At 39.7% G+C, this 27,733-nt stretch overlaps 2 protein-coding genes across 7 annotated transcripts in view; one reads left to right on the forward strand and one right to left on the reverse strand.

Annotated features, from left to right (window-relative positions):
• CDKL1 (cyclin dependent kinase like 1) overlaps positions 1-12,227 on the forward strand; it is a 49,772-nt gene extending 37,545 nt beyond the window's left edge. For all 3 annotated transcript variants that reach the window (XM_037015965.2, XM_017667179.3, XM_017667186.3), the window contains 7 exons: positions 863-935; positions 3,323-3,413; positions 4,008-4,208; positions 6,237-6,319; positions 9,115-9,171; positions 10,319-10,474; positions 12,050-12,227. In XM_037015965.2, the coding sequence (XP_036871860.2) occupies positions 863-935; positions 3,323-3,413; positions 4,008-4,208; positions 6,237-6,319; positions 9,115-9,171; positions 10,319-10,474; positions 12,050-12,157 (769 nt within the window). In that variant the 3' untranslated portion in view covers positions 12,158-12,227. The remainder of the gene's footprint in view (positions 1-862; positions 936-3,322; positions 3,414-4,007; positions 4,209-6,236; positions 6,320-9,114; positions 9,172-10,318; positions 10,475-12,049) is intronic.
• Positions 12,228-15,196: 2,969 nt separating this feature from the next.
• On the reverse strand, positions 15,197-27,700 carry DMAC2L (distal membrane arm assembly component 2 like). Of its 4 annotated transcripts, XM_017667206.3 has the most exons (6): positions 27,562-27,696; positions 18,176-18,230; positions 17,939-18,050; positions 16,861-17,069; positions 16,103-16,274; positions 15,197-15,329 (listed from the first exon to the last, which is right to left on the reverse strand). In XM_017667206.3, the coding sequence occupies exons 3-6, from the start codon at positions 18,040-18,042 to the stop codon at positions 15,215-15,217; spliced, it is 600 nt and encodes a 199-aa protein (XP_017522695.1). In that variant the 5' UTR covers positions 18,043-18,050; positions 18,176-18,230; positions 27,562-27,696; the 3' UTR covers positions 15,197-15,214. The 4 variants fall into 4 exon arrangements, 3 of the variants coding, with proteins under 3 accessions (XP_017522695.1, XP_017522688.1, XP_017522712.1); XM_017667199.3 differs by lacking the exon at positions 18,176-18,230 and having other exon boundaries at positions 27,562-27,700; XM_017667223.3 differs by lacking the exons at positions 18,176-18,230; positions 27,562-27,696 and adding an exon at positions 27,067-27,546.
• Between the last annotated feature and the right edge of the window lie 33 nt (positions 27,701-27,733).

Genomic DNA, 27,733 nt, shown 5'->3' on the forward strand with positions numbered 1-27,733 from the left:
AAATGTACTTTCTCTGTAGCCCACTTCATTCATGCCTAATATGTTCTTTTAAATGCTCCCAGAGGAGGTACCTTTTTCTGACTTGCACAAAGGACCTGCTGGGGCTACTGGCTGCCCTGGTTGTATGTAGAAGCTTTGGGTCAGGGAGGAAGTGCTGAGAACAGTAGCATGAAGTTTAGATGCTGTGACAGAGGACAGGGCAGAAGGATGTGAGGGTGCAGCTAGCTGCCAGAGAGAAGCAGTGTGGGAAAAGCCAAGCTGGCCACATGGGTTTTTAATTATCATTAACTTTTTTACCTGGTATACAATGTAAACCTCTTCCCTGTCTTCCGTGAAATCTTCGTTACCTTAAAAAAAAGGCTCTTCAGGGAGTCTAGAGAAATAATGTGCTAACACACGAAGAGTGAGTTCTGCTTCAAAGCCATCAGTTTGGGGCAGCTTGAAAAAGTAAACGTCCTTTACGCTTTATGTTAACTGAGTTTCTATTAACCAAAGCTCCTTATAGAAAGGGAGTTCAGGTTGCCTGGCAGGTTCCCGATGGTGTCACAGATGTTTGAGGCTGGTCGGTGGTCATAAATACTTGTTGAAATTCCTGTGGGTTTTGAGATCTCTCCCTGTAGAAGTAGATACTAGCAGTGTTCTTATCTTGCTGTTCCTAGAATCCAGCAGTGTGCTAATCACATGTTCTTTACACTTGGGACCTATGGACTGATTGCTCCGTGGCTTAGCTGACTGTATGTGTCACCTAGGAGTTTTCCTTAATTTTTACTTAAGCCTGTCTTGGTTTACTTTTTTTTTTTCTGAGCTGAATTTCATGGCTACACTAAAGAATGTGTTTGTGTTGCTTCTTTATTTTTATTAGGGTACCAGAATATCTCGTGAAGAGCATAACTTGGCAGACATTGCAAGCAGTAAATTTTTGCCATAAACATGACGTAAGTCTCATGATCTCCCTTGAGAAATCAGAAGGCTGCCCTTAAGCTGAGGTAGAGCCTTTGTACAAAGTTTATATCCTACTCTGTGGATATAATATTTCATCCAAATCTTCTTTAAGCCTGGAGTAAATAGATGCTAAAAATGCCAACCTAGCCATTTCTTCTCTTTCAGGTTAATATAAGATGCATTTTTGTGATTTTAATGAAGTAATTACATATTTATTTTGATTAGAAACTACTCAGATTTAAGGCAAAATCCCATTCATGGGGAGGCTCTATTGGTCTGGTGCCTTACAATGCTCTGAGGCTGGGGAGGGGACCCAGGTGACTCCCACCTCTTCAGCTGCAGTCGGTGGAGTCCCAGGCATGATGCCCAAGTGCTAGTTTCTGCATTGGTGAGGCATGAGTGCCATGTCAGGAACATAGCAGCCCCGTGAAAACCCTCGACACTCTGGCCATGACCAGGCCTGCAGGGAGGCACAGCAGGCTGCTGCCCAGGTGGTGTGACTTCACAGATGCTGGGAAACCTGCACTCCCTCCAATAACAGCACTGCCCATCCCTGCTTGCAGAAGCCAGATTCAGTATTGGAGCTTCATTTTGGCCACAAAGGCAATTTGACTGTAATATGTCATCCTGCCAACTGCCAGGGTCAGTTTAGCTAACAGGGCTGAATCCCTTTCCTTGTGCTGTTCTAAATGATTTTTCCTGAAGCTGCCTTTCCAGAAGGAGAAAATCTCCAAGTAGCCAGCACTTCTCTCTACTGAGTCTCCCCACTTTGTAGCTGATGGTAGCTGAAGGCTACAATCCTTGTCAAAATGTATGCATGCCAGGAGCATGGACACCTTATATTGCTATTTACTCAGAGTGAGGGTTAGCACTTTCAGAGGGCAGGTTTTAGAATGCAAGAACAAGAGAGGCTGCATAAAGGCACTGGTGGGGAAAAGCAGAGACACTAAAGATAAATATACTGCATACCACAGTTCTCTGGGGAGCTGCTGCAGCTCTGTTTGGTCACATGTACTGACTGGGGGAGGGCGTAGAAACTTGTAAAGAATTCCCAGAATAGAATAGGAGCACATTCTTGTTTAAAGTACTGCCCATCTGTCATCATGATATTCGTGGGTGTACCCATTTACAGCAATATGTGAAGCCAGTGGTAAAAGAGTGGAGATCTCAGGGCCGTTAACTGCTAAGAGCCAAATAAGTTGTAATAAAATTATTTGGAAATTATCTCCCCCAAATGTTTCCAGAATAATGAATACCCAAGGGGAAACAATGACACCGATCCCTCACCCTGAAGGTCCTTGGAAATGAAAACTAGGTCAGAACCAAGAAGAACCTTTGTCCTCTCTCCAAATTCTAGTCTAGAAAGTAAAGAATCCCTGAGGGTTTCAGCTGCAAGCCATAGAGGGTTACAGGAGGCTCCAACATTCTTCTCCAGAGAGGAAAACACTTGGAGGAAGGGAAGATTATTGGGAAACTTGAACAAGATTTTGACCCAACTGTTTTGAGGTAACTGTAAATTAGGTTGTTGATTTGTTCTTTGCCAAGAAAATTGTTATTCAATAAGAAAATCATGTGAAGAGTCTTAGCCATTCTAACATCACCCTGTTAAACAATGTCAGCTGTGGTCTGGAAACTCAGGTGATTTGTGTCTAAACTAGCATGGGTCTACATCCCGTGGGGTGGATACCGCACTAAGAATGCTTGATGTGGGACCGAGCTGACATCTAGCGACTGTCTCCAGAGGGTAAACGCTGCCTACTCTTGTTTATCTTATCAGGACAAATGTCAGAGCTGGAAGGGAGGTCTCTTGGCAAACTCATGGTTCCACCCTTTTCTTCCCTAGCTTATCTCAGGAGACCCAGGGCTTGTCCTGTTTATCAGGCGGCCTATGTTCTGTTCTCACTTAAACAACTGAATTGTGAATTCTGCTGATGCACCAGCTTGCAGCTTCTGCAACCGTGATGCAGGCCTCACTGGGAAGCTTTAACATTTTCCCTTTCACCTAGGGTTACCAGATTTAATATAAGACACCCAGGTATATGTGATTTTCAGATGAACAATCATCACTTTTTAGTAGAAGTATGTCTCAAATACAGCAGGGGATATACTCATACTAAAGAAATGTGTCTGTTGTGCATCTGGCTACCCTACTTTCATTTTTCCTTTCACCCTCATTGGTCCTTCTGGCCCTTCAGGAATTTGGAATGATTCAGGCTGTGACAGGTATGGCGCTAGATTTATTTTAGGGTGCTGTTTTGCAGCCTATTACCCAAAAGCCAGTGAGAGGTTTAAATTACTTCTCAAAATATTTGCTTTTATTTATCTCATATAGTTACCCCTTAGTAATCTTTTTTTTGTTTGTTTTGATTTTTGTGACTAGTGCATACATAGAGACGTGAAGCCAGAAAATATCCTCATCACAAAACATTCAGTGATTAAGCTTTGTGACTTTGGGTTTGCTCGGCTTTTGAGTGAGTATTGATGTTTTCTTTAGTTAAATATAAAAGATGAAAAGTTTTTTTATATGATAAAGGAACTAAATGCTATAGAAAGCTAGTTCTTTTATATTTAGGGCATAAGCTTGCTATAAAGCACAATTCTGTAATTACTAAAAACATGTAGACACATACAGTGGTTTAAAACTTTATGCTACATGTGAATCATACCACATGAAAGTGCTTCCTAAAAAGTAAATTACCCTCCTGGTGTCTACTATTTTTTACTAAAATAGTACTTTTCAGAAGTACTATTTTAGAAGAGTGGTTTTCAACTTTGCAGATTAGAATCTTCTGGGGGAACTACAAGCTAAAACTATAAGAACTATACTAATAACTCTAGGCTCTCCCCCAGAATTTCTGGTTTAATTGGACTGAGGTGGGGCCCAAGCAGTAGTCATTTAACAAATACCATGTTCCAAGTGATTTTAATGTATAGCAGTACTGAGAAGTACTGATCTAGAAAAGCCACATGATGGGGCACAAGCTTGATTTCTTAGCCCACTACCCACCCCAGTATTGATTCCAGGCTTCCACTGTTCTTGTTTTCCATGTCCTGTCACTGGCCAGCTGGACCAGATGCCTACTACACAGACTATGTGGCTACCAGGTGGTACCGCTCCCCAGAGCTTTTGGTGGGGGATACACAATATGGCCCTCCAGTAGATGTTTGGGCAATTGGCTGTGTCTTTGCTGAGCTGCTGTCAGGGGTGCCTCTGTGGCCAGGACAGTCAGATGTGGATCAGCTCTATCTGATTAGGAAAACCTTGGGTAAGTAGTACTTTGTCTCACCTTTTAGGAAACTAGATAGTTTCACCCAGGTCAGTACAGGGCAGAGCCGAGTCCCTTGTCTCCTCAAATGCCCTTTGCAGTTATGAAAGAGGGGAACTCTCAAAGCCTCATTTAAATAACTCCATCAAAATATCTATGTAAAGTGTCCACATTTGTTAAATAAATAATAATAAAAAGAATGAGCAATTTTGAGTATATACTAATTGTCCACAAAGATACAAGAGTCTCTCTTCAGTATAGTTTGGGTTAAGTTAAACTCTGAATAATGACCATAGTATAAATAAAGGCTTACATTTCTGTAAGGTCCTAACAGTTTACAGAATGCTGTTGTGTTTTATTTCATTTATTTTCATGTGGTCATTCATTCTTTGGATGTCCTTGACTCCAGCCTGCCAAGCTAGTTTGGATTATTCAGATGTTACAGAGGAAGATTCTAAACCTAAGCATCAGGAAGGAAGGCTCTTTCTTATGTCACTCCTCTTGTCTTGCTTTCCCATCCCAATGCTTTTTCCTTTCTTTCTCCTCTTGGGGTGGGGCTGTAAGAGGAAAGGAGAGGGGCAGATGAGCAGATCTATAAGCAGTGATTGCCCTTTTCAAAACTCAGGGGCTTGAGTACTAGTCCCCTGTTTATCCCAATTTAAAGCAAGCTTTCCTTCTCTAAACTCTTATAGCATCTGCTGTCACCATGTCTTGTATTTTTATCTTCCCAAAGATACCATAAGCTATTTGAGGGTGAGATCATGTCTTATATTTCTATTTATATCCTACCAACATCTGTACGTAGTAGGCAATGAACATTTGCTGATAGCTTTTTTTGGGGTGACATGTAAGTCACCTTGGAGCCCTTCCATGGGCACTCAGCCTTCCTTTGCAGTGCTTCTCCTGATGATTTAAGGCACCCTCTTCATGTCCCCACTTTCAACTTTCTGATGGACGAAGGTTATCAAGATACAGGATGCTCATGAGGAAGCTCACTGAGATATGGGGCAAGGCATCCAGAGAGTGTATTTTGTCTGCTGGTCCAAAATGGGGTGGGATGGCAGCTTTTGGGTTTGAGTGAGAGGTAAAGTTCCAGAACAAATTGGTAAAATTAGATTTGATATCCTGGGGTAGGAACTCCAGCCCAGTTCAATGGCAGCATTTCTGTGGTCCTGGTTGGGAGGTTTTTGTTGCTCACTCTGCTCTGGGAGTGAGCATAGCTTGCCCCAGCAGCACCCTTCCAAGTATCTCTTCATATTCTCCTAACAAAATTCCTCTTCAAGTGTATCACCCCTGGAATTTTACAGAGGTTGATTTTAACTGATTTGGCTGAAACGTAGGCAGTGCGAGTTGCACATAATGCTGCAGGAGACAGAAATGCTCCTGTTTCATTGCTTCACATTGTTAAGTGGTTCTAAACAGTAGATAAAATGGGATTTCCAAGTGATGGCTGTTTGGTGGAACAACAAAATGCGGTCCCAGATTGGAAACATATTCTTTTCTAGAAGATCTTCCATCATTTGTTTTCTTCCCTCCTTCCATCCCTCTTCCTTCCTTCCTCTCTCCTCTTTCCCTCCCTTTCTCCCTCAAATACATGTTGACTGTTTGCTGTGTGTCAGCACTGTTCTAAGTGGTAGACCAGCACACTTTTATCTCCACCCATCAGGATTCAGTTTATGATTTTGATTTGCAGTCATACTTTGTTATAAAAAGAAAGGCATTATATTATCTGTTGGTATGTGTGCTCCTGAATTGTTTGGTCTGGATTCCTCCAATGCACTGTGAGCCTTACAGGGGCAAGAGCTTTCTGTGCTTGCCTCCTCTACCTGACACAGGGCTTCATCCACCACAGGTCACAGTATGTATAGGTTGTTGAGGGCTGCCTACATGCCTCTCCCCCTGATTAGAAGAGCCAACTGTAGCCTTCATAGGCATAGGTGCAGACAGACACAGCTCTGATGGAGGAAAAGCATTAGTCAGTGCTTGCTAACTGATCTCATTTTACCCCCTCTTTCTTCTTGTCCAAAGGAGATCTCATTCCTAGGCACCAGCAAGTATTTAGCACAAATCAGTACTTCAGTGGAGTGAAAATTCCAGACCCTGAAGATATGGTGAGTGGCCCATTTTGGAAAGAGCTCTGTACATCAGGGCTAAGGCTACCAGGGCATTCAAGTCGTGATCATTCTGTTTATGTGGGGAGTTGCAGGATAGCTAGGTTCTGGTAAGTACTCATCTGCCTGAGCCCCATGACTGCACTGCAAAGTCAGTCTAAGGGTACAAAGCAAGTTGGGGCAAGTTGGCTAGGGAGACCCTGGCCTTGAATAGTGGTCTAGAGGCTGCTGCAAGCAGAGGTTAGCCAGCAAGTTGGACAGGAGTGTGGAGCAGCCCTCCCAGCCTCACCTGTGCTTCATCATTTTCAGCACTTGAAACCTGGTAGCTCAGAGCCAATCAACTTTTAGGCAATGACTCGCCCAGGAAAATCCAACATGGTCCAAATAGCCTACTCTACTGTGCCTTCACTTCCCAGACCATGGGGGAAAACGATAATGAACTTGCTTAGCCAGCCTCATTCTGGTACCTGTTCTCTGTGGCCAATGTAGGGAAAACACTCATTTAAAAAAAAACTGAAATATTTGCAAACCCTTAACCCACTTTTAAGAATTTATTACAATGAAACCATTAGAAAAATGCATCAATATGTAGCATTCTTTAAAAATAATCTTTCTTTAGTGTTCCACCAGCAGAGGATTAATTAAATAAATGATGGTATATCCTTACAAAAGAAATACCATATAGCCGGGAAAAATAATAGAAAATGTCAGCATATTATTAAATGATAAAAAAGGTTCTAAAACAGTATAAATTATTTGACATAATTATAAAAATATTTAATAAATAAACTATATATATATACATACATTTACATATGTAAATATAAAATAATATGACAACCTCTGGAAAGTCACACAAAGCTTTTTACATCTGAGAAATAAATGGCTACAAAGATATTAACCAAAATATTAACAGTAGATAGCTTTTGTGGTCAGGTGATTTTTTTATTCTTTGGTTTTTTTCTTCTATTTTTGAATGTCTTCTAATGAGCCTGTATTATAATCAAAAACATTTCATAGCACAGTTAAGGTTTGTGAGATCCCACATTTATACTAAGGAAGGTACTTTGAGACTGAGACTAACCCTCCAGTTGCTCAGGATCCAGATGGACGTTCCATTGGCTTGCATTTGAGCTGTGTTCCCTCCACCTCTTGGCTTTTGCCCAGTGAAGGCTTCCACCTTCCACATCCCCACTCTCCCTCCTGCTGCACTAGGAAGAGGAAAAGTGGGTTAGGCTGGGACAGAGAGGCAGGATTGACACCTGGCATATGGGAGGTGGCCCAGATGACTGACTCCCTTCTGACCTGGGTACTTCCAGTGCCACACTGACTATCCCGTAGCGATGTCCTGTTTGCTTGGTCTGCCAGTGAAGCCTCAGAAACAACCGGGTTTCATCAGTGTGAGAGCTTCCCATGGTTTCCCAGAGGTTGTCCTGCAGGGGATTTCCTGTTGACAGAACACCGGAAGAAGCAGCGTAGAGGCTGCAGCTGGCTAACATCTTTGCCCAAGTCCCTCTGCTGGTCAGTAACCCTGCGGGAGGGAGGCCTGCTTGCTTCTGGGGCCAGGAAACCAGCTAAGCAGACAGGATGGGCCCCTCATATCACAGCCAAGCAGCCGGCCTCATCCCGGCATTGTGGCTGAGACAGCAGAGCTCAGTGTCAGCAGTGTCATGTCAATCCCCAGCTGTGTTCAGATTCAACACACAGGAATAACAAGAGAAATATCGAAGATATGGGTGGCATGGGGGAAGAGGCACTTCTCAAGGGCTAATACAAATCTGCTTTCGGATTTTCTTTTTTCCTGGTGATCTTTGGGAACTTCAAAACCGAGGCTCTTACTTTTAACAGTGCTTAGTAAGTACACACTTGGAAATTGATTCTTAAGGGTTGATTCCCAGTCCAAAATAACACTGTGCTCTTAAGCTTGACCACAGCTCTCAGGATTGTGTTTTAGAATGAGTCTGGCAGGTCACCCAGCCTCCACTTGCACACTGCCATCTTTATACACACTACGCACCCTGGACACTCATTTTGCTCAGTGTGCCTGGCCCTTATTTTCTCCGCTTCCCTCCTTGATTTGCCTCTTTGCCAGTGGTATATCTCTTTAACTGGCTGTGTCTGCCTGACATTCAGCATTCCTCCCACTTTATAGTGTTTGTTATTCCTGATTGTCTCCAGCCTGCAACTGGAGCAAAACAGCCTTATAGGGCCAAAGGCAGATTGATGAATGTCTGCTCGAGAGACTGTAACCAGTAGGATGAGCTGGGAAACAGCAGACTCTTGTCAGGGGAGAAAATAGTGTTTATTCCAGAAAACCAAGAAGCAGCTGTTTACCTAACTAGAAAAAAAAAATTCATTTTGAAGGTCCCTTTATGTAAATGTCAATAAATGCAATAATTACGGCTGCCTTTTACATAAATGCCAATGTAAATGCCGAAAATTATTCTGAGGAAAGCAAGTTACAGAAATTGAAGCGGGGGAGTGTTGCCCAAGTGGGTTTTTTCCCTTGCATTAGTGTTCCTTCATAATTTGTTAAATTGCTCAGTTCTTCAGGAGACAGGGAGTGGTTAAGAAGAAAATCTGGGAAAGCAATTTCGACTCCAGGTCAGAGGAGCTTGTGAAACAAGCATGGGATGGGGGTGGGGGGTTCAGGTGGGGTGGGCAGAGGGCAGAGGAAGCAAGAAAAGTGCCCATAAGATGCTTCTCTGACTCTAAAGAAATTCAATCTGAGGTAAACTTATCTTTGAATACATACTGTAAATAAAATTCCCCTTTTCTTTTTCTTTTTTAAACAGGAACCACTTGAATTAAAATTTCCAAACATCTCTTATCCTGCCCTGGGGCTCTTAAAGGTAAAGGCATGGCTTCCAACAGACCAGGCAGCTCACAACAGCAGTTCACCATCAGGGAATCTGAATGATTTTTGTCAATCCATGAATTGAAGTGTTCCTTTTAGAATTGTTCTCCTTTGAAAAATACAAATTTTTAAAATGGGTCACATTCTGTTACAGTGGAAACATCTGTGTTTTTCACTTCAAGTAAACCTAACATTGTATTTGAAATCTAAATTTACACAAAAGGATATTTCAGAGGGATGGTATTTATTTATGAAGGGAATCATTTTTTTCCAAATGTTTGGCCATAGGAACCACTTTAATAGCCAAATCCTAGTATCTTTGAAACATGTTTTGGTTTTGAAACTTGATTTTCAAAACTTTATAGCTCTTGTGTAAAATGAGTTACAATTAAAATATTTGCAAGTTACAGTCAATGTCCCACCCATTTCAAAAAGCATTTAGTACATTTACTGATGCATTTGTAATAAAAAAAATTAAGACAGTTCCTTGGGGTATGTAGCTGTGAGATTTAATCTATCCAAGTATGACTCATTGCTTACTCAGTGGCAAAGCAAATAGTTAAGAATGATGTAATATATAGGCATTTATATACATACACATATATGCTTGTAATGCAAAGGCTATTTCTGGAAGAATATGCAACCCCACCCCAAAAGTAGCCGATACTAGATGGGAAATGGCAGAATTAGAGTGGCAGAGAGATTTTGCTATATCCTATATGAATTTTATTTTTACCATAGGTAGGTATTTTTTAAATAAACTAGTTTTTACAAAGTATATACAATGGCCCAAACTGGTTTGGTTAAGTGGTTTGTTCTAGGTGGGCACTGAGATGAACTCTCAAATCATATCCTACCTCTTCAGGACAGAGCATCAATTGCCTCCAGAACAGAACAAGGTGGAGAAAATGATTTTTTGTTACTATTTTTAGAAACTTTATTATGTGGTTGGCCATTTAGGAATGATTGTGGAAAGAACTAAAATCATGATTGGTGTGTGTTTTTCCTACCCCCTCGCTGCTCCCCTGCCCCACTCCACTCAGTTCCCAACTGAAGAGTTTAATCTTTCAAAGAAGAAAAAAATGATAATAAGTTAATAAAATGTTATTTAAGTAAGCAGAGGGAATTTTCTGTCCTTTTAGGGCTGTCTCCACATGAACCCAGCTGAGAGACTGACGTGTGAACAGCTGCTGCGGCACACATATTTTGACAGCATCAGAGAAATAGGGGATTCACCGAAAGAGCATTACAGACCATTGAGGAAGACTCTCAGACAGAGCCGAAAGCACCTGCCTGGGGTAAAAATGGGGCACTGCTTTACAGGAACATCCAAGATTGCGGTTGCAAATGATCTCATGCCTGCCACCTTGTGCAGAGCATCTGCACCTACACTCAGGTGGCGGTTGCGGCTTGCAGCTCCAAAACCGTCATTCCAGCCAAGGAGACAGATCATATGACCCACCAACCAGGGAGCTTAGGGATGTCTGCCTCCATGGGCCCCTTCTCCCTTTATTCTAAAGGTGGCCTTTCCCTGCAGTTCCCTGCTGCCACACAGGAGAAAGGGCTTTTGGCATGCATGAGCACCGGTCTCAGCCAAGTACAAGAGTCCTGCTCAGTATGCAGCTTATGCTTTGGAAAATGAATTCTCATTTATCCCAGGTAGCTCTGTCATCATGGTTCCCTTCAGTATTGATTGATGTTCCAGGTTTATCCAGAAAAGGAACTTTTTCCTCCCTGATCCTTCAGTGGTCAGAGTTGGCTGGGCTAAGTACCGTGATATAAGCAGAACAGCACATTTAACCAGACAATAGCATCTATCCTGTAGGGAGCCTAAGAACAATGTGATTGATGTAGAGTGGCAAGATGGCCTTACATTAAGTGTTTTGTTGTTAAGTTAAAAGCTGTAATAGTTTAGAATGGGCTAGTTAGAACCACAACCAAGATGGGTGTGCTACTCCTGGTCACTTCTTTATCCGCCTAGGTGGCCCATCAGCTGTAAGTTATCATACCTTGGCCTTTGCTGCCTCTTCCCGGCAGGCTGAATGGCATCTAGGTAGTGTGGGGGACAGAAGTGGGTGGATAGTCCATTAGGAACAGAGACAGTGTGAACTCCAGGGTCCCAAGATAGAGCAATTATAGAATTAAGAATGGCTTATTATATTCTGTCATATACGACCCAGGTAGCAAAGGAGACTGGAGATAAGACTTCCCTCCAGTAACCCCTTAGCTTGCTGTTTGTGTGCAGGAGTCCAGGGTCTTGATAGAAATATTTCTACACGAAGAGGGGAACCCCACCAACTGGTGTATTGCTTATAGTTCCTGAAGGATTCAACTTATTTATAAATATTAAAAAGTACCTGCTTTTCAGATATCTAAGGCTCTACAGTACAAGCCAAAAATATGTGTATGTTCTCATTTTACTTGACATTTTCCTTCTGGGAGCATGAACTGAGCAGTTTTGCCTTATTTCCTAAGTGCTCCAGACATGAGTTTTCTTTGCTCTAAGACAAACCATTGGCTTAAATGATTCCTAAGGTTCCTACAAGTTCTAAATTCCTGAGAATCCATGCTTTTTTCCAAGAATGTTAATATGTAGATTTTTCCTTTTGTCATACTCTCTAAATTTTAATGTACATGTTTTGCTTTTTAATATAAAATAAACCTTAGCAAGGAAAAGCAGAGATGAAATTTAAGCATTTGTCTTCTCTCAAGTTCTGTGCAGAGAAAGTGTTTCTGTGCTGAGAAAGTGCAGAGATTCTTTGCAGAGAAAGTGTTTTTGTGCTGAAAAGGTTACTTAGTACCTCTTCCCTGATGTGTAATCAATAATGAAGAGTGCACAGTATGGAACCTAATTCTGTGTTGTGTATTTTCAGTTGCAGTGCCTACCTCAGCTGACGAGCAGCAGCATCCTTCCAGCTTTGGATAATAAGAAGTACTACTGTAATATGAAGAAACTTAACTACCATTTTCCAAATATTTAAGGAGCTTAGAGATTGATGATTAAAAAGGAATTGATCCATAATTTGAAGAAAATAAAGCATTTGAAAGCAATCACAGTGTTGAAAAAACATCAAGATAGAAAACAAGTGACAAACTGGGGTAGGCCACTTGGCAAGGTATGAAGGGAAATTTGGGAGGGAGCTTTCCATGCTTGACCATGGTGTCCAGAACAGGAAGGAAAAGCCCACTTGCATTTTCACTTGTATTTTTGTGGCATCTAAGTATCTGAGCTCATGGACAGAATATAAACTGTGTCTACTGCCCATATCTCTGGCAAAATCAGAGATGTAAAAAAGATTTATACTTCAGTCATGCCACACAGAACAAGTGAAAAATGGATTACAAACTGCCCTGGTGTATTTCCTCAGATCTCTGTTACCTCAAGTCCTATCTTCTGCCTTTTCAGATTCTCTCACCATCATATGTAAGGGGTTTTGGTTCTTGAAATCAGAATGCTTAAAATTCCATTTATTGCTTGGTTTTTATATTTTAAAACATTTGTTGGAATATTTAAGAGTTCAGAATATTTAAAATATGTGGATTAAAAGACTATTTTATCTGCTTATATATTTAATGATGTTTATAGAAATTTCTTACATATACTTTACTTTTAGTAAAGGATGCATCTTAGTCATTTTTGCAGGCAAGATGAATTTACTGTAATCTGTCTACACTTGTTCACCCAACTCCCCTTGTGGCGTGAAGCTTGAAGCTGACCAAGGTGATCAAGGGGTAGAACAGGACCTACAGGATCTGCAGGAACTGAGCCTGTTGGGCTGCAAATAATTAGTACTTCATTCTCCCCAGCTCAGCCCCTGTCTTGCAGGAAGACCTACAGACAGAACTGTATATAGTGATCTGGGTTTTTGGAAGAAATTACTTGTGAGCTTTTGTTTGGTCATCAAAGATATTAAGTTGTAAACTCATATTTCCTCTGAAGTATCTTTTTATACTGTATGTATGTATGTGTGTACATATATATATGTACACACACACATATACACACGCACATATATCTACATATGTGTGTGTATACTATGTGAACAACTGATAACAAGAAAGTAGTCCAAAATGGTTATTACTGAAGATTCCTGGCTTTACACAGTGATACTTAAATTGGTAACATTAAATTAGCTTTGAAGTGGCCTGTTGCTCTGATTCAAATAGCTTTTTCATCTTGTCCCCTCAACATGAGGGCAATCTGAAGCTCATGTCTGTTCTTTTATAGCTTAACACCATTTTTGGTTGACTTGCTGCTTATATTTCCTAGCAACTCTCAGCACTGTTTGAAGTTGTATTTTACTTCAGAACATTTCTATTGCACTCTTAGTTTACTGCTGTGGTAATTTTCTTCATGAGAGCATTTGACTTTATTCTCTTACTGCTAAGTAATCCACCAAATTCTGGCATCTGTTCAATAATTTTGACTACCCCAGCCAGTTTAATGGTATCCTAAGGCATCCTGATATATGTAACTTCTTGCATAGAGCTGATAGTGGGTTTAAAACTAGTCCCACTATTATCAAAATCTTGTTATGCAGCTTTGATTCAAATGACAAGGAAGGACATCTGACTTCTGTGAATAGTTTATACATTGTTGTTTTCTTTTTCCCTTAACCAAAACAATGCACTTGACAAGGCAGATGACTATAACTGTCTAATTCATTCAGTAGTTTTACAGAAGACCATTCAGAATAGAAAAAGTAGCTCCAGACTAAATTTTCAATCAGTTGCCTCACCACACAGCAATCAAACAAACCTGAGATAGAAGTACTAATTTTTTTCTAATGAGTTTTATTAAATATATACTTACGCTTAATTTAATTATACTTGTAATCCTTTCTTTGGCATGGAGTCACTACTGTTTCATATGAGACTGTTGTACATCCTTGTTTTTTGTTTATTTGGTTTTTTAAAATGACAGTGGCAATTATGTTAGTAAATAGTATATCATTTATGATATGTGCTATTTACATAAGCTGTTTTCTAAACACAACTAAAATTCATTTTTCTACTTGAATGCTGCATCTTAGTGCTTATTTTAAAACTGTTTCCAGTCAAGGTTATGTTCAACAGCTTAATTCAGACCAAATATACAGGAATCTATGAACAGTGAGCATATAACTAACAATAATAGAATTAGGGCCATTTTAAGCAGGTAAAAGTAAAGATCTGTTTTTATGTATTTGTGATATTCTTTATCACTGCCTTCTAGATACACATTGAATTTTGTGCCTATACTTCTTTTTGATGTCCCTTGAGCTCATAGGAAGTAGTATCCAACATAGGTGAGGGAATAAAAATTAGTTTCTAATTGATGTTAAAATTTTCTGCCAAAAGCAATTTTTTAACTCAAGCAAAAAATCAGTATACCTGTGCTAGTCTTCATTATTGTTTCTGATTTTACTGGAGTCAGCAAAACTATGTGAATTCAGCCAAGTATGTATGTCTAGATTTAATAAAACACCAGACTAAGTTTACAAAGTAGACAAATCAGCTAGAAACTATTCATTCAGATAAAATATGTATGTTAAAAAGAACACAGAAATTCAGAATCATGAGAAATGCATACAAATCCTGGGAAGCAATATGAATGTCTCGAAAACCACTGACTACTTTGCATAACTGACTCCATCAATCAGTATGAAATTTAGCTTACAAGTTTTCATATATAGTAACATGCTTCAATAACCTGAAAATATAACATTACTATTAAAATACAATAAAGAATAACTTGTACATTTAAATCACTTTAAAGAACTCTATATCAAGAGATACCTACAAAAAAATGAATATATTAAAATTGCTACTTGGTTTGCATTTTTCTTAAAATGATTTAATGTACATAAATTCTCACTTCTAACTTAGTAACTTCAGTTGAGTTATGCCTGAATATTTATTTTCTACATGATGGACTCTCTGCTTCTGAAATGTCATGATATGACATCCTTATAGTTCTGATGATTATATATTTGTTTCTGTTTAGGACCAACAATTTCAAATGATACAAAATAAGACACTTATTGAATATTATTATTTTACTTCAAGTCTAACTTTAGTTCCAGAGAAGGCAGTGCTATTTTAAAGGTTTGGACAAGGTTTTCTTTTTCTCTTATTCCAGGAAGATCACTTAACAACAAATACTTGAGATTTCTGAAAAAAGAAAGAAAAAAGTTACTTCAATTTGCTCTTAAAGCATTAAAACCAAACTCAATTTGACTTTTAGAAAAAATTACACACAGAATGTTTCTATCACCCTACATTTTTAAAATAACTTTTAGAACAGTAGTCTTACCATACTACTTTAACTAAGCCAGACTTTGAAAAGTTTAGTTCTGAATTACACCAACAATTCTAGCTGAGTCTTTCCAAATACTACGTGTATATTATAGCATAGAACTCCTTTGCATGTGAAATATGAAATATGAATCTTACCCAGAAAGGGAAAAAAATTGGTAAAGTTCTTAAACCAAGTTTCTATTAAAAGATGAAGCCTTGAAGCCTCAACTAGTGTAATAGAAAACAATCTAGTACTTTTGGTTCTTAGGTTTAAAACCTCCCAAACTTCCTGTGATACTGAGGTTATTGACAGAACATGGGAAAAATTGCTTTTAAAAGTGGAGAAGCAGCAAAATAGCTATGCTTACTGGCAGCTTACTGTAGCAGGCACCATGCTAAGTGCTTTATGTAGATTTAATTTTTTAAAAGATGCCACCTAAAAAAAATTGAAGTAAAACTTCAATATATCAAGGTTGATAATTGTAGCTGTTTTAAACTATTACAGATGAAAGTTATTTTCTTTATACTTATCAGAACTAAAAAGACCTAAAAAAAAGAACTTGAAGAATCACTCAGCTGTTTTAAATTCTAATTATTCACCTTATCATCATTATCAAGTTTCCATTTTGGTGGAAATGACCACCTACCTTAAGTGATGCAGAGCAATGATGCCTTTGTCTGTGATATTCCCACATGAAATTATTTCCATTTCCAACATGCTTTTTTGTAAGTTTTCAAGTTTACTAAGTCTCTCCAAACAGCCATCCTCTATATAATGACACTTGCATAGCCTTATTTTTTCAACATGCTGTAGGCCCTCTGGAGGATAAAAAAAGCACAGTTGAAGAATCCACTTTACCACTAAGATGACTAAATATCCTAGTTTACCCAGGATAGTTCTAGCTTTAGGATTGAAAGTCCTATGTCTTTGGAAACCTCAGTCCCAGGAAAATGGGGACAATTATTTACACTATTAACCATACAAGGTATTCACTACCCTTATTGTTCTGACAGACGGAGCCATTCTGCAGTCAGAGGCCCATGCACTGGAGGAAGGAAATGACCACACAAGCAGAAATTGTGAGGATATAATTATACTTATATTACTGAAGGTTTCTTAGTGACAGAAGTTTACCGAGATAATCTGACAAACAAGGCATTGAATTTTAAGTCAATAAACCACAAAATAAAGGTATAGAGACAAACTTAGTGAAGGAGGGAGGAAAGGAAGGTGACTGTAACCTCTATTTAATTTAAAAATAAATGTTATATACAGGAACAAACAAGCTGGACTGCACCAAAAAGGGCAAAAAGGACCCACCTATGACTATGATAGTGAGTCAACTGCATCAAAATGTCACTGCAAATAACCTTCATTTCCTAAAGCAAATGACTGGGTAGTTACCCATGTGATCAAATCCAATACTCATGATACAAGAGTCAGTGGCATCAATTGCCTGAATCTTATATTTGTCCAGAGGGCCTGTTGGGAGGTGGTTGTAGTCCTTCTGCCACCTCTCCTGACCGTGGTAGCGCACGATGGCCCCGCAGCGCAGCAGCCACTCAGACGCTGCCCTGTCAGGGCCAACAGCCCTGATGCGTTCATGATCCACTCTGTTGGCAAGGGAACAAAAGCAGCTGTATTCACTAGCTTTAACTTTAATCACCAACATAAATACAGAAAAGCAACTTTTCATTTCAATGACTGAGGAGGGAGATATTGGTGAGAATCATGTGAAAAAAACATACAATGGCTCTACCTGCTACCTTTTCTGCCTTTATTTTTATTTCCATGTAAACTCTGTTAAGGCATATTATTTTTATTTGAATTTATCAGGCAGACACAAGTCTTCATTGATTCATATGTAGCACAATGCTTGACATCAGGAGGTACTCAGTAATTATGTATTGAATAAATGATTATACTTATTTTTATAAATGATGGAATAATTTTGAGCCTATGCTCAATCTCATTAAGTGATACTAATTTCTACATATACCTTTTTTTCTAGTGTTAATTTTATATTAAGCAACAAGGAGGTTTATTTGTTTCAAAAGTGGTATCTCTAAGCATGCTACCTACTATGTTTTTAAGAACTTGAGTTCCCTTGATAGTATTCAAAAAGCTAACTATATCCCTTAGGAAGCCATAAAATAAAATACTATAAAATTACATTTACTGAGCTTTTCTGATCATAATAATAATAAATGTTCATTGTAGAAAATTTGAAAGGTGTTAAAAGGACAATACGAAAAATCACTGAAATCCTGCAACCCAGACAGTTAATATGTTGTAATCTATTTTTCTGGTCTTCATTCAATGCTTGTGTGTGTTTTATTTGTTTTTAAACAACATTAGTTATCATACTGCACACCCTGTACAGAAAACATCTGAAATACAAGGAATAACCAAAATAGCTCTTGGGAACTCATCTAGCTGGGATAATCCCCACATTTCTTCACTATAGTTAAGAGTAACTTACTTATTGAACACTGCGTTCAACCAGCCCCAGAAGTGTCTGGAGTCACATGACCATGGGAGTTTCTTTAAGCCACACAACTGTCCAGAAATTTTTCCAAACAGCATAATTTTATCTAGACAAACAAAACAGTATTCATATTAGGTCATCAGCTGGCAATCAGAGTCCTGCACATATAGTAACTTGGTTTACTTTAACTGCAAGGTCAATGTTCCTATGCCGGTAAAGCTGATGACTCACTTCCATTCAACGGTTATTAAGCAAGTCAGTCCGGTCTCTTTCTTGGTTTCTTTTGCTGCAAAAAAAAAGAGCTGGATTGGATAGTCTATGAAGTTCCAGCCTTGACATTGATTTCCACCATTCAAGTCCTCAGCTGGAATCTGCCTGCAGTGCTGCCCCCCCCTGGTGTCCATGCAGGCAGTGCACCAGCGAATCCGCTGAAACCAGCTCCACTACTAATCTACATTTCCAGTATGGAAATGACAAGCGAAAAATCACCTAGGGAGCATGTGTTGGGGTTAAGAACGTACATCCAGGAAGGAAGAGGAGACATGAAAACAAATCTTATGACAAGGCTGCGAGTACTGTCATCAGAACAGTGCAAAGAACTGTGCAAGGGCGGCTGGGAAAGACTGGGCAGTAACTTCACCTCCCTGACCTTTGGTAACATCTGTAAAATGAAATGGATGATTTGTACAGAGAATTTCCAGCTATACAAATCTATAACCATGAATTAGGAAAGTGATTTCTGAGCTGGGTCCAATTTGATTTATCTCAAGTTTCTCTAGAAGTGTGCCAAGTGAGGAGAAAACAAAGATAAATGATACTTGGTTTCAGCTTTTGAGGAGCTGACAATTTAATGCAGGGTAAAACAAATTACCAAGTATTTAAAAATCAATGACAGAACCTAATGAATATCTCAAAGAGTTAAAATGAGGACATACTGGCATTTCAACAGCCAAAGATGCCAGGAAAAGGTACATCAGGTAATTAGCTGAGGCAGGTACATTTAAGGCATGTTTTGTCTACTTTGGTTAGCACATGATTGTCATGAGAAGAGGAGGCAATTTACACAGTCCCAAAAGGAAGGGTCTCGTATGATCAGCCAGTTCAGCCATGGAATTTGGACTGTCTTCTGTAGGCAGGAGGGAGTCACTGAGGTTTTAGCACAGAGCAATGGCACTGGAAGACCTATGCTGAAGGACTATTACTAAGACAACAGCTTAAAGACTGAGGGTCAACACAGCATGACAGAGAGACAGCTAATAAGAACTTCAAGTACACGGGGCCACAAGAAAGGGCCAAGTGGGGCAAGAATGGGGAATGACATTACAGAGTGGATTCCACATGATTCAGTAAGTGAGACGCTGGGGCAAGGCCCAGAGGAGTCGAAGACGACACCAAGTTTTGGTCCTGGGTCACTGGTAGGATGCTGATGCTATTAACAGATACCAATGTCAGGAGGACAGGGTTATGGGTTCAGGTTTTTCCCCCAATTTTTCATGTTCTAAATGTGAAGTGCTCACAGAACTTCTAGGTGGAGATGACCGAGTCATTAGAGTCACAAAATGGTAGAGCTGGAAGCAATTTAAGATTATGTAGACCAAACCTCTCATTTAGAGATGAGGAAACTGAAGCCCTGATATTAAGTAACCTGCTGACACCCTAAATCCTTTCTGGAACAAGGCGGGGTATTAAAAATGCACGTGTTTAAAAGGATTTGCCCAATGTTTCATGGCTAAATGGGGCCAGCGCTGAAACTTGAACTTAATTCTCTCATACCAGTCAAGGGCTCTTTCCTGAGTCATTGAATGGTTCTAGAACCCAGGAAAAAAGAGGACTAGAAAGAGACCTGAGTGGGAACCACCACAGAGCTGAGGAAGTGACTGAGGACCCTGAGGTTATGAAATAGTGAGAAGTGAGGTCTGAGGGCAGACCCTTGGGTTATCTACCGTATTCATCCCTCTTCCACCATCACTCTGCCTTTATTGCTGCAAACCTTTTCCCCTGTAATCAGTGTCATCTTCTCAGACCTCCCCAGCTTTTTGTTAAAACTCTCTCCACCTATGCCCATTTCTTGTAACTCCATGGGCTGCCAATCTCATTAGAAATCTGGGCTCTCCAGCTTCCTCAGACTGTTCCCTCTATTGCCATCCCTCCTTGCCCTCCCAATCCTGTCTGGAATTTTTTTATCTTTTTTAAAAATTCAATTTATTTAGACAAAAACAGTTCACCCATTTCTCCCACCCTCCATCCCCAACTTTGGCAACCACCAATGTGTTTTCTGTATCTATTAGCTTGGTATGCATATGTGTGTGTGTATATATATTTCATATGAGACCATATAGTATTTGTCTTCATTTAACATAATGCCCCTGAGATCCATCCATGTCAAGATTTTATTCTTTTTCATGGCTGAATATTCCATTGTATATATACATACCGCAATTTCTTTATCCACTCATTCACTGGTGAACATGTAGGTTGTTTTAGTATCTTGGCTATTGCAAATAATGCTGCAGTGAACATGGGGGTGCATATATTTGAAGTTAGTGTTTTTGTTTTGTTTGGATGAATACCTAAAAATGGAATTGCTGGATTAAACAATATTTCCCTTTTTAATTTTTTGAGGAAATTCCATACTTTTTTCTGTAGTTGCACCAATTTACATTCCCACCAACAGTGCAGATATGTTCCCCTTTCTCCACATCCCTGCCAGCACTTCTTATTTCTACTTTTTTTCTTATTCACTCTGAGTAAGCACTATAGCACAGGTGTTCAGAGTATTATATTAGTTTTACAACCACAAGCACCAGGGATCAAGACTTCAACATATCTTTTGGGGAGGCACAATTCAATTCATAGCAAGCATGGAGTCTAGAATCAGACTGACCATGTTTGAATCCACTTTCCAGCTTTGTGACTTTGGGAAACTTATTCTCTATGGGCCGCAGGTTTCCCATCTCCATTTTCTCCTCAGATGATGTATATCCTCACCAGTAGTAAGCACTTATTGTGGAGGCTGCTCTGTCATGCAGTTAATCTGAGTTTTGGAGAGATCTGAGACAATTACGTCCCCACCATGGTGTTACTGGGCTTTGTAATATATAGTTTTTCTTGCAATTCTTCTGATAATATCTGTTGGAGAGACACTAGGTATATCTCATAAGGCTAAAATATATTTTTTAATCATAATATTGTCCTCTAGTATGTGTATTTTCTTCATAAGTAGATCACATGTCAATTTATCATCACTTGGATTTAGGAAATAATTTCTCTAATCCTGAAATTTCATAAACAAAGTTACATATTTTTATGTTTGGGTTGATCTTTTACTGCAACTTTTTCTGGAGTCCAGACACCTAACATCGATAAGATGGGTTGCATTCCTTTTGGAAGTTCTAGGAAAGAACTTGTTTCCTTGTTTTTTTCAGGTTGTTGAGGCCATCACACTACACTGGTGGCCCTGAGTAACGCTGGCCCCTGGTCTAATTTCACAGTTCCTTCTTCCTGTCTGGAAATCGTAACCAACCTCAAGACCTTATTCAAATGTCATCTTCATCCATCCACTCATTCTTTCATGCAATAAATATTTATTGAATATCCACTATACTTAGGGGAGGGAGATACAATGGTAAGATAAACAGAACAAAGAAGATACAAAGACAGAAAGATGGTTCCTGTCCTCATAGAATGTATAGTTCAGTGAAGGAGACATATGACACATAAACAAGTAACATGCCCTATTGTATCTTAATAAAGGTATGAACAAGTTCTGTGAAAGCCTAGAGGAGGGAGGGAAAGGAAGGCTTCACCTTAGAGGAGTCTTTTGAGATGGGTCTCAAAGGATGACTAAGTGTTTCTGGTTAGGCAGAAAAAAAGGTATGCAGAGGAAAAGGAAAAGCAAAGAACACATCTTACATATTTCCATTTTTCCTAGCACCTACCACAGTGCCATCCCTAATTTAAGACTTCAGTGAAAATGTACCAATAGTTTTCAATGTTTGACATATTTTCATACGGAAAGGTAAAACTAGGCAAGCTCTTTTTAAGCAGGTAAATTTGAGTGAACTATGAAAACTGAAGTGTTTTCACTTGATTCATTTTGGCCCACCTTACAATTCAGCTTAAAGGTCAAATTTACTTCAGCTATGATCTCTAAGAATACTAGATATTATATTTAAAATAATTTAAACATGAAAATCAAATTTTTATTTGGCAATATAGACATACCTTATTTTATTGTGCTTTGCTTTACTGCACTTCACAGATACGATTTTTGCAAACTGAAGGTTTGTGGCACCCTGCATCAAGCAAGTCTTTTGGCACCATTTTTCCAACAGCTTTACTCACTTTGTAACTCTGTGTTATATTTCAGTAATTCTTGAAATATTCCAAATTTTTTCAAATGTTACTATATTGGTTATGGTGAACTGTGATCAGTGATCTTTGATGTTACTATTGTAATTGTTCTGGGAGCCATGAACCACACTCTCATAAGATGGGACTTAATCAATAAACTGAGTGTTCAACTGCTCCACTGACCAGCCATTCCCCCACTCTCTCCCTCTCCTCAGGCCTCCCTAGTCCCTGAGAGAGAATATTGAAATTAGGCCAATTAATAACCCTCCAATGGCTTCTAGGTATTCAAGTGAAAGTAAGAGTTGCATGTCTTTCAGTTGAAATAAAAAACTAGAAATGATTAAGCTTAGTGCAGAAGGCATGTCAAAAGCTGAGACAGGTCCAAAGCTACGCCTCTTGTGCCAAAGAGCCAAGTCCAAAGCTACGCCTCTTGTGCCAAAGAGCCAAGTGCTGAATACAAAGGAAAAGTTCTTTAAGAAATTAAAAGTGCTACTCCAGTGAACATATGAAACATAAGCAAGTGAAACAGCTTTATTGCTGATATGGAAAAAGTTTTTGTGGTCTGGAGAGATTAAACTGACCGCAACATTCCCTTAAGCAAAGCCTAATCCAGGGCAAGGCCCTCTCTCTGAACTCTCTTCAATTTTATGAAGGCTGAGAGAGGTGAAGAAGTTGCAGAAGAAAAGATGGAAGCTAGTGGAGGTTCACTTATGATGTTTAAGGAAAGAAGCCATCTACGAAACATAAAAGGGCAAGGGGAAGCAACAAGAGCTCATGTAGAAGCTGCAGTAAATTATCCAGAAGGTCTAGCTAAACTCATTAATGATGGTGGCTACACTAAGGAGATTTTCAATGTAGACAATACAGCCTTCTATTAGAAAAAGATGTCATCTAGGACTTTCATAGCTAGAGAGAAATCAATGCCTGGCTTCAAAGCTTCAAACGATAGGCTGAAGTGCTAGTTAGGTGTTAATGCAGCTTGTGACCTTAAGTTGAAGCCAGTGCTCTTGACCATTCAGAAAATCCCAGGGCCTTAAAAATTATGCTAAATCTACTCCACCTGTGCTCTCTAAATGGCACAACAAAGCTTGGAAGACAGCACATATATTTACAACATAGTTTAGTGAATATGTTAAGACTACTATTGAGACCTACTGCTCAGAAGAAAAGATTCCTTTCAAAATAGCACTACTCATTGAGTAGTCACCCAGGAGCTCTGATGGAAATGTACAATGAGATGAATGTTGTTTTCATGCCTGCTAACACAACATCCATTTTGCAGTCCATATGGATCAAGGAGTAATTTTGATTTTCAAGTCTTATCATTTAAGAAATACATTTCATAAGGCTAAGGCTGTCATTGATAGTGATTCATCTGATGGATCTGGTAAAGTCATTTGAAGACCTTCTGGAAAGGATTCACCATTCTAGATGCCATTAAGAACATTTGCGATTCATGGGTGGAGGTCAAAATAGTAACATTCACAGGAGTTTAGAAGAAGCTGATTCCAGCTTTCATGGATGTCTTTGAGGGGTTCAAGACTTCAGTGGAGGAAGTTAACTGCAGATGAGGGGAAAATAGCAAGAGAACTAGAATCAGAAATGGAGCCTGATGATGTGACTGTATCAATGCAAAAGTGATTTCTTGAGATGGAATCTACTCCTGGTGAAGATGCTGTGAAGATTGTTGAAATGACAACCAAGTATTTAGAATACTGCATAAACTTAGTCAATAAAGCAGCATCAGGGTTTGAGAGGACTGACTCCAATTTTGAAAGAAGTTCTGCTGTGGGTAAAATGCTATCAAACAACATCACATGCTATAGAGAAATTGTTGGTGAAAGGGATGTGGCAAACTTCATTGTTGTCTTACTTTAAGAAATTTCCACAGCCACCCCAACCATCAACTACTACCCTGATCACCCCAACCGTCAACCACTACCCTGACTGCAACACTGAGTCAAGACCCTCTGCAAGCAAAAAGACTGACTTGCTGAAAGTTCAGATGAAGGTTAGCACTTTTTTTTTTTAGCAGTGTAGTATTTTTAAGTATGCTATCCATAGTTTTTTTAAAGACATAATGCTATTGCACACTTACTACACTACAGTATAAACATAACTTTTATATGCATTAGGAAACCAAAAAATTCATTTGACTAGCTTTAACGAGATATTTGCTTTATTGTGGTGGTCTGGCCCTGAACCTGGGACATCACCTAGGTTTGCCTGCAAAGGTTAGAAAAAAAAATGGTAGGTTTTTACATTCTCAACTTGGACTTTGCTAATTGAGTTTCAAATTAATTCAAGCAGCTACCTCTGGGAATGCTTACTACAGTGAAAGAGGAGACCTCTAGTGGTGAATTGGTGAATTTAGCTCTAATGAATTAAACCAGTTAAAAATAGGTTAAAAAATAACCACCACTAAATTACTGCTTTGATAATTTAGGAATTAAATTCATTAAAAAAAACCCCACATATCAAACTTCCTACTATCACAACATGGTGTTGAGCCAAAAATTTGTACCAGATGTTTCTAGAAGTCGCAATTATGTTGGTGTCTTAGAGCGCAGACCTCTGATGTTACTCAAAAGAGGATATACAACAAGCATCTGACTAGGTTGACTGAGAGCTCCCAATTGCATTGAAACAATGATTTTTTTTTTTTAAGTAGAAGTTCTGTTTTTATGTATTAAGTGTAAGTAATTGGGTTGGTGCAGGGTGGGGGGTAGGGACGAGCACTACTCAGTTATGGCTAATTTAGTGTCAAAAAGGAGTGAACTATCAAACCAGTTCTTGAAAGGGATAAAATGTGGGGAGAGGGGTACAGTGGTATCAGAACTGGAGAGTTGTTTCCCAATTACAACCCCAACTCACTGCAAATCACCCATTACTGATGCCAGTTCTTATTCCTGAGATGTGTACAATCTAGTGAAATAGAACAACAGAGCAGTTCTATAGGAATTAGAAACAAAGGTCCTAAAGCCTTTCATTCCTAGGCCAGTATCACTTGGCATTCATTGAACTAACGTCTTCTAAGTTCTGACATAGATGAAAGAAGATGAACATAAACTTTCAGGTGAGGAGGGTGGTGTCATGAATATAATTGTCTAGCCAAAGACATTATAGGGTGTGTAAGTGTAAGGCGAGCTCTTGATTTGAAAGTAAAGTATACGCAAACCTATGGGAGATGGTAAGCAGAAAATTTATAAAGAGAGCATGCATTTTTCACTTAGCTCTTGCTAAACTAAGAAGCACATACACAAAGTCACAGAGTAGTAAAAAGGGTTCCTACTATGGGCCCAGTTTTTCCATGAAAGTCTGACCATGATCCTAGAAATACATGATCCTCTATTCAACCTAGTAATAAATCCACTACATCCTGTACAAACTTAAAAATAACATACCTCTACTGTATACCTGTCAGAGTGGTTAAAATAAATAGTAGTGACAATAACAAATGTTGGTGACAATGAGGAGGAACTGGATCGCTGAAACATCGCAGGTGGGAAAGTAAAAAGGTAACGCCACTTTGGAAAACCATTTGCAGTTTCTTACAAAACTAAACATTTATTTATCATATGACCCAGCAACTGGATTCTCTGGCATTTACTTCAGAGAAACAAAAATAGGTTCATACAAAAAGCAATACATTAATGTCTACAGCAGCTTTATTAAAAATAGCTAAAAACTGGAAACCACTCAGATGTCCTTTAAATGGATGAATGGTTAAACCTACTGGGATATATCCATACCATGATATACTGCTTACTCAGCAATAAGTCTGGAAAGCAACATATTGTATAATTCTGTTTATGTAATATTCTTAAAATGAAAAAGTGACAAGATTTTATAAAGGGAAAACAGATTAGGGAAGGGGGTGCCCTCAGAAGGGAGGGATCCTTGTGGTGATGGAACTGTGCTGTAGCTTGACTGTGGTATGCAAGAATTTATAATAAATCACATTGTACAGAACTAAATACATACGCTATACTATACTAAAAACTACATAGAACTAAACAGACACACAGATGTAAAACTGGGAAAATCTGAAATAGATCAATGGATTGTGTCCATGTCAATATCCGGGTTCTGATTGTTCTATAGCTTTGCAAGATGTTATCATTGGAGGAGATTGGGTAAAGGGTACACAGGATCTCTATTGTTTCATACAACTACATGGGAATCTGAAATTATCTCAAAATAAGACATTGAATTAAAAAAAACCCATCTCTTACTTTTTTTTTCATTTGTGATGGAATAAGCAGGTAACATTCTACACAGTTTTCAAAAAAAAGCAAATTATGTACAGCTGTCCAGGGGGGTAAAACCATTTAAACATAATAAAAGCAGTCATTTATTAAGTACTTCACTGTGCTCAACGCCTTATGTATGTAATCAACATAAGAGCCCTACGAAAAAAGCTCTGCTATTATTCCTAGTTCACAGAGGGTCTGAGGCGAAGAGGTGAAATCACTTGCCCAAGCCACCTGATTAAAGACTGAAGCCAAATTAGTCCTTCCAGCAATAAAGTTAAATCATTTTACTTTTATTGTTCAGCTGTCCTGACCCTAAAAATCAAAATCCATCATCGAGCACAGAGAATGGGTGTTAAACTGGCACGGTGCAGGGGAATCACGTAATTTTACAGAATTAGGTCCTTCAGAGATTACACTGCCCAACTCCCGCATATTACAGATAAACAAATGGGTGAAGTGACCTGTACAGGTGAGTCGCTATTCGAGGCACGCACAGCATATGTAAAACTGTACCTCGGCCCAGTATTTAAGAGAGACTGCTAAATGACGGCAGGATGGTGTGGTTCATGTAGGCGGTCGGTGTTCCCAGGCCCAATAAGCGACTATGAAAGACACCTCGGGAGCTCACAGAGGCGGCGCAGAGACAGCAGGCTGTCAGGCGTTGCGGCGCGCAAGGGTCTCGGCCCGGAGAGGCAGTGGAGGGGCGGAAGCAAGCTCCCTTGGATCCAGGGATCGCTCCGGCCCCTTCTCTGGGCACGTCCGCCCCGGCCTCCAGGGGCCGGGGCGGGGCCGGGGCGAAGGGAGGCAGCTGGGTTCGCCCAAAGGAGAGTTTTCACCGTAACCGAGCCCACACTTTCTCCCACCGCCCCGAATAGGATTGGCGGTGAAGACGAAGACGCGCGAGTGCGCGAGCCGGGTTTTCAGTCAGACTAGCAATGCGAGTAGGGAAAGGGCAGAGCGTAACCACCACCGTAGTCCTGCCCCGCTCGGGGCCTAACTCCTACTCACAGCGTCCGAGGGCGGGAGCGAGCGAGCAGCAGTCCCTCGCGTCTACAGCGTCGCCGACCTCCCCTTCATCCTCCTCCGCGCCCGTCCATTGGTCACTGGTCCGCTCCCACGTGGGGCGGAGGCGCGCGCTTCATTGGCTCCCGCGTGGGAGGCGGGCCCAGAGAGCGCCGGG

Source organism: Manis javanica, chromosome 8 (genome assembly GCF_040802235.1).
Source record: "Manis javanica isolate MJ-LG chromosome 8, MJ_LKY, whole genome shotgun sequence".
Taxonomy (NCBI): Eukaryota; Metazoa; Chordata; class Mammalia; order Pholidota; family Manidae; genus Manis; species Manis javanica.